General features: G+C 46.0%; 2 protein-coding genes across 4 annotated transcripts in view; one reads left to right on the top strand and one right to left on the bottom strand.

The window, feature by feature from the left end:
* GKN2 (gastrokine 2) overlaps positions 1–17,928 on the bottom strand; it is a 322,064-nt gene that overhangs the window by 209,921 nt on the left and 94,215 nt on the right. The gene's annotated exons all lie outside the window — the stretch shown is intronic.
* The window catches only part of ANTXR1 (ANTXR cell adhesion molecule 1), a 216,804-nt gene that overhangs the window by 149,650 nt on the left and 49,226 nt on the right, over positions 1–17,928 (top strand). For both annotated transcript variants that reach the window (XM_040458662.1, XM_040458663.1), the window contains exons 15-17: positions 5,777–5,872; positions 6,394–6,561; positions 17,651–17,731. In XM_040458662.1, coding sequence (XP_040314596.1) covers positions 5,777–5,872; positions 6,394–6,561; positions 17,651–17,731 — 345 coding nt within the window. The remainder of the gene's footprint in view (positions 1–5,776; positions 5,873–6,393; positions 6,562–17,650; positions 17,732–17,928) is intronic.

Raw genomic sequence — 17,928 nt, 5'->3', positions numbered from 1 at the left:
ATCTCATTAATCATGGATTTATCCCCGAAGAGCTTAACACAGTGTCTAACACTCAATAGCTCTCTGAAGTCAAACGCTCTGCCATATATGTGAACAAGTTCAGTGTTATTTATCCAAGCTTTTATCAGTTCTATAAGCTTCATATCCTAAGGGAGACACATGTACTATTTAAATAGCTAAACTTAGAATGAACACAACTTTATAACAAGCTCTCAGTGGTCCTCTTTAATAAGGAATTATCAAAATGCATAATATAAAAAAGCGTGACTTTTCAAGATTCCACGCAACCAACAGTGATACCTCTATATAAAGAGAGACAAAGAAAAATTTTGAGACCTCAACAAAAGCAAGAAGGCTCAATTTTAACAACTAAGATGGGTATTTCTTGGGTTGAGAATCCTCTCTAATTGGCAGCAGAGTGAGGATTCCTCATGAAGCCTCTAGCTACTCCAAAATACTGGCAGCTTAAGGGGGAACCCAATAATGGAGTACTTCATCTGATGATTCAATTCTAACTCACTTCAATGGTTTTTCTGTTGGGGAGGGAGAGGGATGCATATTGAAGGCATTGACGGTGGGCATGCAATTAACCATAAGCACCTGGCCTTGAATAATGAACTTATTTTTAGGTTCATTATCATGCTCACTCGTCCTAACAATTTCTCTGTGGCAAGAATGTTTTAGATGCGAAAACCGAGCTATGGAAAAATTATACAACTTGTCTAGGAACAGACAAGTTGAACCCCTTCACAGCTATGTCTACACAGACAGCCAGAGTAGATCCCCACTCTGAAAGGCGGAAGGCCAAGCTACTGCCAGGCATCTTCTTTCCAGTGGTCATCAAGTACACACTCTCATGCGCGCACACACACACACAGACACACACACACACGTATGCCCCAAGCAGAAGTCCTAGAACAGTCCCAGAAGTCAATATTCTGTATGTCAATAGTTTGAAAAAGGAACATCATTATTAAAAAAGTAAATACACTATCCTTCACTGAAGAATACAGGACAATCACAGTGCTGTCCTTAATCATTGCGTGTATTTGAAGAGATAGGATGTGGGGTCATGACATGTTAAATGCAACTCAGAAGGGGGAAATCTCAAGTCAGTTGGGATTTTTTGTATTTACATAGAGAAGTGTTGTTGGATCTTTCTGACTTGCCAATTCACTCCTAGGAATTCATCTCCAAGACTGCCATTGAGGGTGACTTCTCTGGCTTCTCCCCAAAGACTTCAGATGAGACAGGATAGCTAGTTCTACCTCAGGTTCTGCCCCCCAGAGCCTCGTGGACCTGGGAGTTTCAGTGGCCTTGGTCCTTTACTCATGTCATCACCCTCACCAAACACGTTCCTCTATAAACGTGGACAATCTTGTTGACAGTTGTATTCCTTCCGTTGTCTTTATTTTTCTCAAAATATAGCCCTGTGCTGGCAACTAGTGGGGGGCTCAACTCCAGTTGCTTGAGTGAGTAAATGAAGGAATAGACAAATAAGGGGCCGTTGTCGGTGGCCATATAGGGCTTATCATAAGGGTTTAAAATGTGTCACAGGTCAATGAAATGTTAAATGAAACCATTTCCTTGGGCTCAATTCTGTTTCAGGTCCATTCTCCTTTCCATAGATCATTCCCGCTGGTACGTGCGGTGCAGTGAATTGAGGGTTGAGAGTTTGTTTGGCCCATGATAGAGCACTGAATCAAAGACTTCTTCACAGAATAGGTTACATGCCAGCGATATTCTAAATGATAAGTAGACGTAGAGGAAGGATGTTCCGAGCATATGGAGCCATAAATGCTGAAGCATGTGCTTGTACCTAAGCCTGGTATGACTAGAAAGATGGCAAAATTCAGTGTCCAAGGGCAGCACAGGACAAATCCAATTACGGGCTAACCAAATGCGTGTGTCAGATTCCATGTTCTAGAGCTATTTCTTCCGGGAGCAGGGCTGCCTGAGGACAAGCATTTCAGAAGGGGCCTCTACCATCTGAGTAACGGTGCAGCCACTTTTACCCAAACAGCAGCCAACTACATGTCTGGGGCCACCACATCCGTTAAGATTTATAGATAACTTCCCCTGATGGGAAGCCAGCATCCCTCCCTAATCTCTGCGGTTTCTTCCGGCACCACTGACTCCTACCTCTTGCTTAGGCCTTATCTCATCTTCTTCATTTGCCAAACACCATCTTGCAAACCTGATTCCCACACTCCCCCCAAGGCATCCCTGGCACAAGACCGTCTGCAGAAGGGCCTTTAAAAAAGTACAAGGGTGAGTTGCAACACAGTTCACCAGGAGGCTCTTGGGGCCCTCTTCTCAGGTGGACCCTGGCAGTTTCCTGGCATCTCAGCTCCACTCTCTTGTGCCCATTTCTGCTGGCTGCCCGCAAACCCTCTATCCCTACTACTTTGCTCACGCAAAGCAATGTGGCTTAGCCTGTCTGTCCTCCAGTAATCACAGAGGATTTGTGTACCAGAAGTTCTTTCTCACCCTGCTAATGTTCTTGAAGGGCAGTGTGAGAGGGCCTCCGCAAGAGAGACTTGATACTTCATTCAAGGTAGAGATTCACTTCAGGTGCTGCCGATTTTCTTTGTGGCATTGCTGGGGACTGTGCTTTTACTCCATCAGTTTTTGGCCAAATGAAAAGACACATCAAAGATTCCCTTCTCTTCTGAAGATTGCAAAACCCTCCCGTCTCTAGAATGTGTAAACAGACCCATGGTAACTGCAGGGAAATTCTGACTCTCCCGTTGGTCAAACCCTGGGCCTTTGTGTTGTCTTTGCTGTTGTTGTTTGAGTTTGGCAGGCGAGCTCGGGTCAGGGGATTACACGGCAGGCTTGGTGGAGCAGATTGAAGTCCCGGCATTTCCTGTTGTGGGAAGGCCAGCCCCTGCTGCACATGCTCAGGAGAGCGCAGACCAGAGGCTGCAGCAAGTCCGTGGTGGGAGGGAGGATGTAAGGAAGAGCAGCTCTGGGTGCAAATAGGGGGGAGATCCAGGCATCAGGGAACAGGACCAGAACTTCAACTCCACTGGTCCCTTCATTTCACTGGATCTGACTGTCCTCTCCTGTGCAACGAAAAGCCCCTAGTAAATGGTCTCCCATGTTTGTACTCCTGTTCTTTAAAAAATTAGGAGACTCATGAGACCATTTCAGTTCCCTGCTGAATAAGTCAGCTTTATTCTTGGAGTTTCTTACATGCTTGGTGCTTTTATGTTCAGTTTTGGGTGATATAATTTCATTTATCTCCTTTGGAAAAGAAACTGCACTAGACCAGGAGTGAAGCCACATTTCCTATATGACACACAGACACATACACCCACCTCCAGGGATACTTGAACCGTGTGTGTAAGATACGTAAGGGTCTTGGTTTAACATCCTAAACCTTCTGAGGTTCTTATCATTAAAGTAAGATAGTGTGAACGTGTTATTTGGGGCTCTTCGGTGTTATTTTACTATTTTATCATGTGCTACAGTCCTAAATCTTCAAGATTAGCAGGTACAAGGGGGAAGAAGTAGAAAAGTAGCATTTATTTGGTACCACCAAATGACTGGAAAAGCAAAACCAAAGGACAAAACCCAGAATTTTGCCAACACTGAGAAACAAACGGGAGCGAGGCTATCTGGACTCGGAAGCAGTTCTCTCACCTATAAACTGGGTGACCTGAGACCCTTAACCTCTCTATTCCTCCTCCCAAAAATGAACATAATAGCACCACCTACCATGCCGCCTGCTGTGAGATTAAAAGGTTAATGTCAAGCACTTGGAAGAGTGACTGGCACATACATGGTAAAGACTTCCTAAATTCAACTGGTTATCATGAATTCGGTATCTGGTTATTGATCACCTCCTTGTGAACCAGCTCCATACAAGACCTAGAATACAAGGGTCAACAAAATACACTCTGTGTTCAGGACCCACAGTCCCTGGGGAAGAAAGACAGATCTGTTTTAAAGAGACAGAAAGACCAGCCCAGTATCAGCTGCCAAGATGTTGCAAATCCCCTGGTCTGCTGTGATCGTGTCTTTTAAGATATAGAAATTTTTTTGATTTTCTAAAAAGAAGCCTGCCCGTCCCAAGCACAGTAAGTCACCCAGAGAGTCTCCATGTGTTACTGTGGTGCTTCGTCATCTCTGGGTCTCTGTATTGCTGACCACTTGTCCTTGCTTTGTTCCTTGCCTCCTGCATGGGATCCCCTTTCCACCCACTGATAGAATTGGCCCTACCTAGGACTCCAGTCTGAGTCCTTGACTCTCCAGTACCACCAACACAGGCTGTGGGAAGCAGGCCTGTTCTGAGGATTTTCAGCCTCTTTGGCGTATTCTTCTGTTTTCCAGACTCCTTTTTTGCAGCTTCCTTTCTTTACCCAGGAGGGAAATCGTGCTACTCCTCTGTCACCCACCTGTGACTGTAGAAGGTGGAGATTTTTCTCCCCTCAACAGGAATAATTACGGTGCCAAGATAAGGAGCAGTTTTGCTAATTAGCCTTCTCTTTTCCATCCATAAAGTTACAGGTTCCTCTTGTTTTCTCCCTTCATCTTAAAAAATACAGTAAGCGCTAGCTTCCTGTCACTGAACTAAGTGGCAGACACTGAGTTAACTGCTTTATTTGAATCACTTCATTTAATTTGTTTGTAAATTCAACAGATAACTCTTGGGCACCTTCCACATTCTAGGTGCCATTCTAAAAGCTGAAAATGCAATGGTAAACATGACGAGTAAACAGAGGCTTCCATGGAACTTACACTCCAGCCAATAGTAAATAAATATCAAGGCATGAAAGGGTCCAGAACTGAAACTGAAACAGACTGATGGGATGAGGAGACTGGGGCTGCTTTAGACGGATGTCCAGGGAAGTCCTCTCAAAGAGTGATAGGAAGGATCCAGCCATGAGAAGAGCAGGGCAAGAGCATTCTTGGGTCAGGGGACAGCTTGTGCACAGGCCTCGAGACAGGAATGCGCTCTTTGAGGGACAGAGGGAGGGCAAGCAGGCTGGAGTACAGGGAGGTGGAGTGTGGTAAGGAAGAAGGCTGGAGAGGTGAGCCAAGGCCAGAGCTCACAGGGCAGAGCTGGGTTTGGATTTTCCTCTGCTGCTTTGTGGAGAACGGATTGTAGGCGAGGAGCACAGCAGAGAAGCCAGTCAGCGGCTACTGCAGTATCCTACAGAAAGCCGAGGGGGCTTGGGACCAGTGTGGTGGGGTGGGGATGGAGGTGGAGGTGGAGAAGTCATAGCTGTGGGGTCTTTTAGAACTAAGGTCAACAGAATCTGCTGACAAATTGAGATGAGGTGGGGGGAGGGGGGGTTCAAGGGTGACTCCAGGCAGTGGGGAATACTGCAGGACGAGCAAGTTTAAGATGAGGAGATGATGGGGAGACTCCTCTTTGACGTGGTACTACTGAGATGGCTATTAGTCCCCTGAAGGGAGATGTCAATGTCGAGTCAGGAGTTGGGTTCAGAGGAATCGGGGATAAAGATAGAAACACAAGTCATCAGCATGTAGATGGGATTAGGTGAACCGCCCTATGAAAGAGTAGAGATGCAGCAGAGAATGGGTTCCTGGATTGTGCTACAACCTAAGGAGGCAGGAGTGCTTTTACCCCCGCTTTACTGATAAGGAAAATAGACTCAGATAGCTTAAGTGACTTGCCCCACAGACGGCCTAGGAAGCTCTGAGGTTTAACCCAGGCAGTCGATTCCCATCCACTTTGCCAAAGTGGACACGTACATACAGCAGTGGTGCTTTGCTTCCTTCATATATGACAATCTCTCTGCAGGAAGAAGATGACGATGGTCTGCCCAAAAAAAAGTGGCCTACTGTAGATGCGTCTTACTATGGTGGGCGAGGCGTTGGAGGCATTAAAAGGATGGAGGTAAGATACAGCTTCAAGTACTCATATCTCTGTGCCGACTACTCCGTGATGGAAAACCAGATAAAAGTGGTGAAAGCTCATACTTGAGGTCTGGTGGGAATTTGGATTATAAGGCGTCAGATGGAGAGATGGCAGGTACACCCCTTTAACTGTGCACCCCCATATCTTGCCCACCACTTACAGTAATTTGTTTATCTGCTCAAACACCTCAGTGGTTTCCTCTCCCACTGGAATACAGTGCAAAGTTCTTTCCTGGGCCTGTAGGGCCTTTGCACATGCTGTCCCCAGTCTGGATAATTCCTCCCCTAAACATCCATCTGTGTGATTTGCTCTCCCTGCCCCTTCAAACCTCTCTCTTTCCCTTTTTCCACACCCTCCTCTTCCCTGACCCTAAAAACCCAAAGGAATTGGGGAGTGGGTAGCACTCACATTGCATATCACACATGTACGTATGATGCCCATCTCCAGAGGCATTTTACTGTATTTTGTCATTTTGTTTTATTATATGTTATTTATTGTAGGTTCGCTGGGGAGAAAAGGGTTCCACAGAAGAAGGTGCTAAGTTGGAAAAAGCAAAGAATGCGAGAGTCAAGATGCCAGAGCAGGAGTACGAATTCCCCGAACCTCGAAATCTCAACAACAACATGCGTCGGCCCTCTTCCCCCCGGAAGTGGTACTCGCCAATCAAGGTGTGTCCCTTTCTACTCAGAAACCCATCATCTCTCCTGATAAAATGATCCTGATAAAATGCTTAAAAGTACACGTACTTATTTTCTCTATTTCTACATTATCAAAGTTGAAACTAGGCTTTTTAAAATCACCACGGCTGGGGTGCCTCATGGTTCAGTTAAGCGTCTGACTCTGAGTTTGGGCTCAGGTCACGATCTCACAGTTGGTGGGATCGAGTCCGGTATCAGGCTTTGCACCGACAGCATGGAGCCTGCTTGGGATTCTCTCTCTCTCTCTCTCTCTCTCTCTCTCTCTCTCTCTGCTGCTCCCCCACTCATGCTCACTCTCTCTCTTCTCTCTCTCAAAATAAATAAACATTTTTTAAAAATCACCATGGCAAACTAGCAGAATCCAAGTGGACTATGAGTCAAGAGACTGGAGTAGTGACCCCAGAAGATCACATAAATTCCTGTAACATCTCTCAGCTTCATTGGTAGACAGTTCCACTATCTAACAAAAATGGCAGCATTCCTCTTGATGCCTTATCTCTCTTCCTCTTGCCATAACACAAGCCAATTCCCCTTTCTCCAAGCTTCCCGCCAGTGCGTCATGTGTTGGCCATGGATTTAGGACTCACTCGTCCTGTCTGTGAGCAAAACCACCACCACCACCCCCCCGCCTTTTCTTTTCTCCACTATCTCTCTTCCCCTGTATATCTCCAGAGCTTAAATCTCTTCAGCTTATTAGGGAATTTCAGCTATAGAAGGTAGCTAGTGCTTCCTGAAGACTTCTTTTCTCTTCCTCTTGTTCTTCCTCTATTTCTATACTGCAAACAGAAACTGGGCCAATTCCAAGGCCTCAAGTCAGAAGGACCCAGTTTAAGAGCCAGCTCGCATCACGCACATATACACATGCACCCACACAGTCTTACCCTTCTTCCAGTAAGAGCAAAAATACTACTCATCATCATTCACTGAGTTATTTGCTAATTTAAAAAAAATTTTTTTAATGTTTTATTTATTCTTGAGAGAAAGAGAGACAGAGCATGAGTGAGGGAGGGGCAGAGAGAGAGAGGGACACAGAATCCGGAGCAGACTCCAGGCTCTGAGCTGTCAACACAGAGCCCGACATGGGGCTCGAACTCACGAGCTGAGCAGTGAGATCATGACCTGAGGCGAAGTCAGATGCTCAACAGACTGAGCCACCCAGGCACCCCAGTTATTTGCTAATTTTAGAGCAGCACTTCTCCTATGAAATCAAAAGAAATACATTTTTTAAAAATTGTCTTTATTGTTTATTTATTTTTGAGAGAGAGAGAGAAAGAGACAGTATGAACAGGGGAGAGGCAGAGAGAGAGGGAGACACAGAATCTGAAGCAGGCTCCAGGCTCTGAGCTGTCAGCACAGAGCCCGACGCAGGGTCGAACTGACAAACCGCAAGATCATGACCTGAGCCAAAGTTGGACGCTTAACTGCCTGAGCCACGCAGGCGCCGCAAAAGAAATAACCATTTTAAACAATGGAGTGACATTTCATTGGTAATTGTCTCTTCTCAGCCAAGCTGGCTCATGCTCACACTAATTGCAGTGTGTTTTCATTTTGGTTTGCTGTGTTTAAAGCAAGGAGATTCTTTTTTAAGATAAGTGCGCCCACCCCCCCCCACCCCCCCCCCCCTCACCCCACCCCCGCCAATGGCTTGAACTCTGGAAAGATGTGGGCGAGATGTAGCTTGCTTGACTAACAGCTGGTTGCTTCTAATTATTTTCTAATGCAGAACATGCAATGGCGTGCATGCATGTGCAGACAGGAAGGAGCCAAGTAGAACCTCAGAGATGAAGAAGAAAGGGAATTTTCTATTAGGTCGTTTTTAGGCATCTGTACCTTGTGACTAACATGACATATTTGGTTATCGCCAGGTTTTCATTTCTGTAATCCTGGACTTTGAAAGAACATTAATTCTGTTTGAAGAACCCAATTTCTGCTTGAGAGAATGTTATTCCTCCATCAACCAGTGGTTTAGGACTGAGTTTTATGAAGTAAATAGGAATATAAACAACTGGATGCATACGTCTAAAAACATTCCCAACACCCACTTGGAGTTAGCATCAACGAGCGTTTGTTGTGTACCTAGTATGTGCTGGGTACTGCCAGATACTAAGTATACAGAGGTTCTCAACCCTGGCTGAGTATCAGAATCACCCTGAGAGCTTTAAAAATACAGATTCCCAGGCCTAATGACTTACTCTCACGAAAGGCTTTCATAGGCACACAGGCTGTCTGTCACAACTTGCTTTGCTTTTTCTCGGTGAAACTCCTTTTCCCCCCAGTGCCTCCCTTTCTAACATCAAAACTCCCTAAGCCACACCCCTCTGTGGCCCCCAATTATCGTTACCTCCACAGCCTCTGCTCATGAGCCTCCTCCTTAGTCATTGTGTCCCACTGCTGGTTCTCACAGTGTGGTCCCTGGACCACCAACATCAACATCCCCCAGGAACTTGTTGGAAATGCACATTCTCAGGCCCAACCCAGATGTACTGAATCAACAACTTCAGGGGTGGGGCCCAGCCATCTGGGATTGAACAAGCCCACTTAAGAAATTGTCACCAGGGGCGCCTGGGTGGCGCAGTCGGTTAAGCATCCGACTTCGGCTCAGGTCACGATCTCACGGTCCGTGAGTTCGAGCCCCGCGTCAGGCTCTGGGCTGATGGCTCGGAGCCTGGAGCCTGTTTCCGATTCTGTGTCTCCCTCTCTCTCTGCCCCTCCCCCGTTCATGCTCTGTCTCTCTCTGTCCCAAAAATAAATAAACGTTGAAAAAAAAAAAAGAAAAAAAAAAAAAAGAAATTGTCACCAAAGGGGCACCTGGGTGGCTCAGTCAGTTGAGCGTTCGACTTCGGCTCAGGGCATGATCTCACAGTCTGTGGGTTTGAGCCCCGCATCGGGCTCTGTACTAACAGCTCAGAGCCTGCAGCTTGCTTCCCATCCTGTGTCTCCCTCTCTCGCTGCCCTCTCCCCCACTCTCACTTTGTCTCATTCTGTCTCTCAAAAATAAATAAATGTAAAAAAAATTTAAAAAAAAAAATTGTCACCTAAGGTTCCAGCCACACTGCCGTAGAGAAGGTTCCCTGAGGGCAGGAACCTTGGCACCTGGCCAAAAGATCATGACCACACCTCAGCAATTTGTCAGAAGTCTCTGCAAGGAGGCCCACGTTAGATTTCATAGCCTATTTCTACCACAGACGCAACGGCGGGATTAATGTTAAATGGTTGAGAATCTGAGTGTCAAGGAAGCCCCGGACAGCCAGATGGGAAAGACGTGTGATGTCGGTGGACAGGCACAGCCCCTCAGCAGTACTGTCATACTCTGACATGGGAACGGTCACTTTGCCTTCCTGCTGGTGGAGCAGCTCAAGCCAAGGCCTGCTCAGCTCCCTCTATACAATAGTCCGCTAGTGTGATTGCTCATGTGTGAGACTTCTCTCCACCAGATTTGACCCCCTGGGGGCACCACTTCTGCTTAACTCATCTTTGAACCTGCAGGAAACAGCACTGTACCTGGCATAGCACAGGGACTCTGCCATCTCTTGTTACAGAGCTGACACATAAGTTTAATTACAAAACCACTCCCAGAGTGTCCTGCTGGTGAGACTATCTCCTGTGACGTGCACAGATCGCTTTGGTACCATCAGTTCAAAGAAGGTGACATTCTTCTTGCCATCCCTTTGAGGGGAGGAGAGAAAAAGAGGTCACCTTATGTGTTGAGGGAAGGGTGAGAACAAGGAGGTTTCAGAATAGAAGCACAGAAAGGAATTCAAAAGTAAAATTGTATACTGTCTCTCAAGAAGAAGGGCAGACTTGCTCCCAGAACGTCAGCATTCATATTGTTTAACAAGTTTCATGCTCCATGATGAGCCCCATCTTAGCTATGGTGCCTGCGGATGTCACTGGGCCTTGGAAGAACATTTAGCCTCACATAGTGCTGTAAACTCTGTTTCCCTTTGATGAACCCTCTCGCTGGATTTGTCACAGTCTGGGCAGGAAATAGAAGCACACTCAAGAGGGTTGAACTTTTGGTGAGGGCAGGGTTAAGAGAACCCACAGAGATGGCCAGGGATTCAGGGACTGGCAACCAGTGAGAGCTGTTACCTCCCTAGGCCTGAAGGATAAGGACGGGAGATGGTATCATTTGAGCCAGTGACCAGAAGAGGCCACCCAGTGGGAGCTGTGGCCATAGCAAGGGAATCAGCAATCTAAATCTGCCCTACCGCCTGCTTTTTATATGACCCACAAACTAAGAGTGGTTTTTATTATTTTTAAATGGTTTTGTAAGTTCCTATATAATACCCTAGAGTTTGCCTCAAGCTACAAAGCTTAAAATATTTACTCTATGCCCTTTACAGAAAATGTTTACAGATCCCTCTCCTAAAAATGCAGCCACCGAGGAAGGCAGGGGGTCAGGGAGGGAACAGAAGAGATAAATGCCCCGACCTCTCCCTCATCTTGCCCTCATCTTGCCCTCATCTCCTTCTGGTACACCTATCGGCCAAACCAAAGGGCAACCAGGTGGTGTTTTCTGTAGAAGTCAGGCCTCTGGGGCATAGAGCTGGGAGGACAGAGAAAGGCAGAGAGTGGATGGGGGCATGCAGCTCATGCAGAATGACCAGTCCATTCTCTGCCCCCACTATAAATAGGGAGAACACTCCCACCCCATGTAAAACTTTCAAGAGACACTGGAAAGACTTAGCTCCCCAGGGAAAGTGGTCAGAATCATACACATCTTTAAATGTATTGCATTCGACTCACTTTTTTCATGCACGTTATAAAATCGATATGAGAAGCAGAGAGGCAGGTGAGCGCATCTGCTAAGCAAACCCAGGAGGAACTCATCAAGAGACGAAGTCCACATCGGGCTTCTCTCCCCCATTCCCCAGTCTGATTTAGGGCACTGACCACAGCAACCACACTTGACCCTTTCCTCATTCCAGGCTCATGACCAGGAAATTTTCCGATATTCGGCCTTAATTTTCCTTTGCTCCGTTTTCACCCCCTGGATTTACAGTACCCCATGCTTCTCATTAAATTGGGACTGACCATTTCAGACAAGTGAAGTAATACCCAGATATACGGCCTCCAGATAGATTAAAACCAGGACTGTTTTCAGGTTTGCTGGAAGGCTTGCAGCCTTTAGAGAAACCATTTTCTCCCTTTCCAGTAGCTCCTCCACAGGACTGAAAATGGCAGAAGTGACAGCTGAAGGACAAAAGCCAGACCCTGGATGGCCAGGAAGACTGGCTGTTCTTTGCACGAGAGCCAGACCATGAAGGGGCAGGGTTAGGTCATACTCATTGTGAGGCCTGGGGGGGGGGGGGGGGGGGGGTCTTCTGTTCTCTTCATTTTCTGTCAGGCCAACCTTCATCCCTGGCCTACAGCACCTTGACCTTATAATCAAGCAGCATTCAGTCATGAAACCATGCTGGATGGAGCCCTATGTAGCCCAGTAAGACATACCAAAGCCTTAAGTATTGTCAGATGGGCTGTTGATGTTAAACAGACGTTTTTTATCCCTTTCTGGCTACTTTTTATAATGGCTCCAAACTTTTTTTAAACAAAGACCAAAACTAAAAAAAGAACAAAACAAAAATCACCCTGTGTGAGTGTGTGCTAGTGTGTGTGTGTGTGTGTGTGTGTGTGTGTGTGTGTGTGTGTTTCCAACGTTATGCATTAATTCATTTCATCTGAGGAGAAGCATGGGCTGCAATATTTACCATAGATTTTAAGGTGTAAAAATTCAGATGTTAGTCTCTAACAGCTCTATCGTTGACCTACACTCAAAATTCTCCACCTCTGACTAACTTACAAACAGCTCAGGCAGACAACCCAGAAGAGAAGACACAGCTGCTGCTTGGCCAAATTTTTTAAAAAGGAGAGAAAAAGAAGCTCAGCCCCAAACCCCAGGCACCACGATGCTTTGAATGACGGCTGCGTAAACATTCCCCACCCTGCCTTATTGTTTAGGAAGAAACAAAATGGAGAGTTGACCTAGAACTCCCAGTTTGCTTGCCTTTGTGGATTGGAAGGTAGTCTGAGCATGAGGTGCAGTGCGGAAGCCTGAAATTGGTAAATTTCTCATTTTATAGTGAAAATGTATCAATGTCCTATGAAAGAAAGCTATATTTAAATTCCAGCTAATATATTCTGACAGAGGGTCCCAAGGTTAATAGGGAAATCTTTATTTCCAGCTTCACAGAAGCAGTTGGGCATTTCTCCTGGGGAGGGACCATGTCTTGAATTGGGTCCTATGGAGAGGCCTGTGCATCATGGTCACTCAAATCTGAGATAAATAGGGAGTCAACTCAAAGGCTCCTTCCTCCCACCTCCAGACTTCGGGTAAATCCCAGGAACCGTTGGAAAAATCCCCTGAGGCTCTTCACATCCCAAAGGGATATTATTAAAAACCTCATTAGCTGCTGTCTTGAAATGACAGCTTTCTGCCTCCATTCAGAAAAATAAAGGCACCAGCAGCTTTTGTTATGCACTTCTCTTTGACCTTAGGGGGTAATTTTGTATCCTCTTCTTGGTTAGAAACCCACTTTTCTAAAACTTCCTTCAGCTCTTGCATAAAAAGCTATAAAAAGCTGACGAGGGAGCAGAAGGAGAGGTTGGGTGTGTGGATTACCCAGATGGTGTCCTATGCCACAGAGGTGGGACTTTGGGCTCATTGGTGGCACCGCCAGAACTCACTAACTAACTGGAATAAAACTGGAACTAACTAACTGGTCTCACCTTGGCCAGAGGAACCCAAGGACAGCAGCTAACCTGGGTGAAATGCATACTGCAGGCCGGGCACAATTCCAGAGGCTTCCCACACACCACGCTCTCGCTCCTTTATTTTACAACAACCTCAAAAGTAGAAACTACTACTACTCCCATTTACAAATGGAAAAACTAAGGAACAGAGAGGTTAGGTGACTTGCCTAAATTCATACTGCTAGTAAGATGTTTCCTGGTTTATTTTATTAACTGCAAAGCATCCATTACAGCTAGCAATGAAATCCATCATTAATCAAAGAGGAGAGAGGACTGGGGGGGGGGGGGGTGCCTGGAGGTAAAGGACCAATCAGGAAACCGTTGGCAGGATGAGTGACAGATGATGAGGGTCTGGGCCAGGCAGTAGCCATGGAGACAGTGGGGCAGGATGGACAGGAAGCAGTGACAGGAGAGCTGTGACAGAGAGAAAGTCCACAAGACATGGTTGGAGTTGAATATGAGGAGGTGGCAGAGGGCAAGGAGGTGACAGTGAGTCTCTGGTGTCCAGCTTGCCCATGTGGATGTCGGCAGTGCCAGGAACCAAGCAGGGTATGCCAAAGGAGGAACTGGTTGGGGAAAGATAGCTAGTTCCGTTTTTAATACCTGTGATAACTTCTGCATGAAAACTAAGATTTGGTAGGTGACTGGACTGGGAGCTCAGGAGAGGACTAAGCTGAAGGTAGAATTTGTGAGCCATCAGCAGAGAGATGGAAGTTGACCCCAGAGACTAGGTGAGAGCCTCCCAGGTGGATCACTCAGCCTGAGGGAGAGGCTTGAAGAGGGCTGAAGGGAGGACCAGGTAGAAGCTGAAAAGGCCTATCCGGGGAGGAAGGAAGGAGCAGGCAGAGGCTGATGGCACTGAGGCCAAGGGAAAGTGTAAAGAAAGGAGAAGCCCAGTGCATCAGATCTAAGAATCAAGTAAAATGCTGGGGCACCTGGGTGGCTCAGTCGGTTGAGCCTCCGACTTCGACTCAGGTGATGGTCTCATAGTTTGTGGGTTCGAGCCCCGCATCAGGCTCTGTGCTGCCACTTGCTCAGAGCCTGGACCCTGCTTCAGATTCTGTGTCTCTTTCTCTCTCTGCCCCTCCCCCGCTCACATTTCGTCTCACTCTGTTTCTCAAAAATAAATAAATGTAAAAAAAAAATTAAAAAAGAAAAATGAGACCCAACGGTGGCCAAGGCACTTGGCAGTTGGGATCCATTGGTGGCCTTAGCAAGTGCAGCTTGGTGAAGCACTGTGGCCAAACGCTGCAAGAGAGGCCAGCCCACAGCATGCTGGAGGGGAGTGAGAAATGTGGCCTGAAGGAAGTGGGCAGGGGTTGGCCGAGCACAGAATGGAGGATGGATGGATACACGCTTGTCAAGTTCACATTACTGATTTCTTACACTCTATGTTGCATTCTTTTCCATCTTTCTTCAGAGCCTCCCAAGTGATCATTTTCATGACTTTACCATGATCATAGGTAACATTTAACGAATACTTTCTTTGAGCTAAGTATCTAACTTCAATATCTAATTGGGTAGTTACCTGATAGGGTAGATAGTACCATTGTGTCCATTTTAAAGATGAGAAAAGTGAGGCTTAGGGAGATGAAACAGCTCATCCACAGCTGCAGAACTGGGAGGGCCAGACCCCAAATACCAACTCAGGCAGTGTGAATTGTCACTTTTGGCTTAAACGTCACACTATGACCTGTTGCCACAAGAAAACCTTACTACCGATTCTCATGGTGTTATGCATTCAGATGGTCTCTGCTCTTTTGCTCTGCCCATAGCTTCAGATTTAAGTTTCTGCAAATATTCTTCCCATCCCCATCTTACTGCTCCTCATTTGTCAAGCAGTTGAGTGATTAGCACACAGAACGCTGTGGGTGGGCTGATTTACAAGGATGAATACTGGGAGTCCCCCCAAAATAGGGAAAGAAAAAGAGGCATTCATCCAGGAAATCCACCTGGTTTCATCCTGAAATATAAATGCTTACCCCAAGGAACCTTCAAGGAAAACACTTAACTGATGATTGAAATGGTTTCATGCAGAAAACCGTGCTGAACCCAGCAGCAGTCCCCTCCAGCTTTCTAAAGTCATTTCAAAATATTTTTAGAGGCTTTTGTAAATACTTTGCCAAAAGAGATGAAAAACATAACACTTAGCAAGACAAAGTTTAACCCACAGAACTTGAGCAACAGTTGATAGAAGTTCAAGAGCACATTTTATTTGAATCTAACCCACCAGAAGAGAATGCCAGAACATGAAGTCTTCGAGATGACATTCTTAAATTGATGCTTCCTCTACAAAAGCTTTGTATCAAGGAACTTGAAGTCTCTGGACTTCCCCAGCCTCTCAGCACCATCCTTCAGAGTCCTCTTCCAGATCAGTATCTTCAAACATGCCTCACTGAGACCCAGTAGGAAATACAGTTTGGCTCAGTACATAAGTATGTGTGCGTTGAATGCGCGCTAAAACACTCACCAATATACACACACCCATACACATTTAACTGATACAAATTTGTCACAAAATAATAGTTATCTTCGTCGTGTGCAAGTGACTCAAATATTCTCTTTCCTATTCTATTTTATTTCTTAAGAATTCTGGTCCTAATACACAAAACTGTCTCATGAGGGATTGAAGGGTTGCAACCTACCATTTAGAAACCCTATTCTAAAGGATCTAAGTCCAAGTACTCGAGCCAGAAGATCTGCACAAGGAATATAATAGAACGTATATGAGCTCTGGAATTACACGGCCATAGGGTCCAATCACACCTCCCAATTTACCAGCTCTGTGCTTTAGGCAAGTTAGTTGTTAGTCTGACCTTCCATTTCCTCTCCATAATCCTTTGGGAGTTTGGGAGAAGACGCATGTGGAAGCACCTAGCCCAGCACTTATTCAGTAGCACTGAATGCACGCATTCATCCAACCAAAATTTACTGAGCACTAGGGCTGGGGGTACAGCAACTAACAACCCAGTGACACCTCTGCTTTCATGGAATTGACATTCCAGGTGGCAGAGACAGACAATAGGCAAATAAACATAGAGTACGTCAGGGATTAATAAAGCCTGTATTTGTTTCCTATTGCTGTTGTAACAAACTACCACTAACTTAGTGACTTCAAACAACACAATTTTGTTATTTTACAGTTCGGGAGGTCAGAAGCTCAAAACAGGTCTCACTGGGCTCAAATCAAGGCGAGGCCAGGGTTGCGTCTCTTTTGGAGGCTTTAGGGGAGAATCTGACTCTTTGTCTTTTCCAGAGACTAGAAGCTGCCCACACTCACTGGTTTATGGCCCCCTCCCTTCCCCAAAGCCAACAACCGTGGGTTGAATCTCGCTCACGTGGAATCCCTCTGACTCTGTGTCTGTCGGCACAACTTCTCTGACTCTGACCACCCCCCCGCCCCCCGCCTCCCTCTATCAAGGACCCACATGCTTAGGGTCCACCTGCATAACCCAGGATAATCTTCCCATCTCAAGATCCTGTACTTAATCACATCTGCAAAGTCTTTTGCCATGGCAGGTAACATATTAAGGGTTAATACTGAGAGCAAAATTCAATAAATGTCATTGTTGCATTTTAGTATTTGAGACAGGGGAAATGAGCCTCCATTCAGCACATCTAGGGGACAAGAATGGCCAGAGGCATTAGTTTCCCTTCATCATATGCTGTGAAAACTTCACTCACAGACTCGCCCTTCTCACATTCAGCCAATTACCTACAACTCCAAAGGGGTTGTGATTTGGGGTATTCTGAGATTTTTGGTAATCTGTCCCTTGAGCCTGGGATTCCTGAGCAAGTCATAGGTGCTGAGTGAGCCCAGGGATCTGCATCCCAGGGGCCTTCAATTGGTCTGGCCCCATCAATAGTTCTGTTTAGTAGTTTTCCTGAATTTGTCATCATTGTTTCATTTGTGAACTCTGGGCATTGAGTGGGAAGGAAAAAACTACTACTTCAGTGGAAGTTGAAAAGATTGACTTTGGTGTGAGGATATGCCCAGAAACGCAATGAGAGCAAAAGCTGAGAGCCTGAATGCACTTCTCTGCGTTAGCAAATTTGGGACAGTACCGAAGTCGCATGCATGTATCCTGCATGCACATCAGGGTCTTGTTACATGTCTCTCCTGCAGCCCCCATTTTGAACTTAGGGCCTGGAGAGTCACTTATCCCGTTACGACCACATTGCCAGCGGTACGTTGTTCCCATGACTGAAGAAGCATGGAAAGTTCCACATGTCTCTGTTGGCCACTGCTCTGGTTTCACTTGTAATCTTGATGCATTTGGTGTTTTGTTTTGTTTTGTGTTTTCAGGGAAAACTGGATGCCTTGTGGGTCCTACTAAGGAAAGGATATGATCGTGTGTCTGTGATGCGTCCACAGCCAGGAGACACGGTAGGATTCATTAATGGTGTCATACATACTTTGTTTTTCTCTCTCACTCTGAATTTGGTGAGCTAGAATAACTCCAGATATATCAATCTAGCTGTTATTTCCTGTTGTGACAAATCAGATACTAATTTTCAAAATTCTGGGTTCTTTACAAGACCTTAAGTGTTGACTTGCTTTTCTGGAAAGGATCTTGACAGAAA

The sequence above is a fragment of the Herpailurus yagouaroundi genome, unplaced genomic scaffold, assembly GCF_014898765.1.
Source record: "Herpailurus yagouaroundi ecotype Mexico unplaced genomic scaffold, PumYag 221, whole genome shotgun sequence".
NCBI classification, from domain to species: Eukaryota; Metazoa; Chordata; class Mammalia; order Carnivora; family Felidae; genus Herpailurus; species Herpailurus yagouaroundi.
Note: the sequence above shows the minus strand (reverse complement) of the source record. Positions and strands in the feature narration are given on the sequence as shown.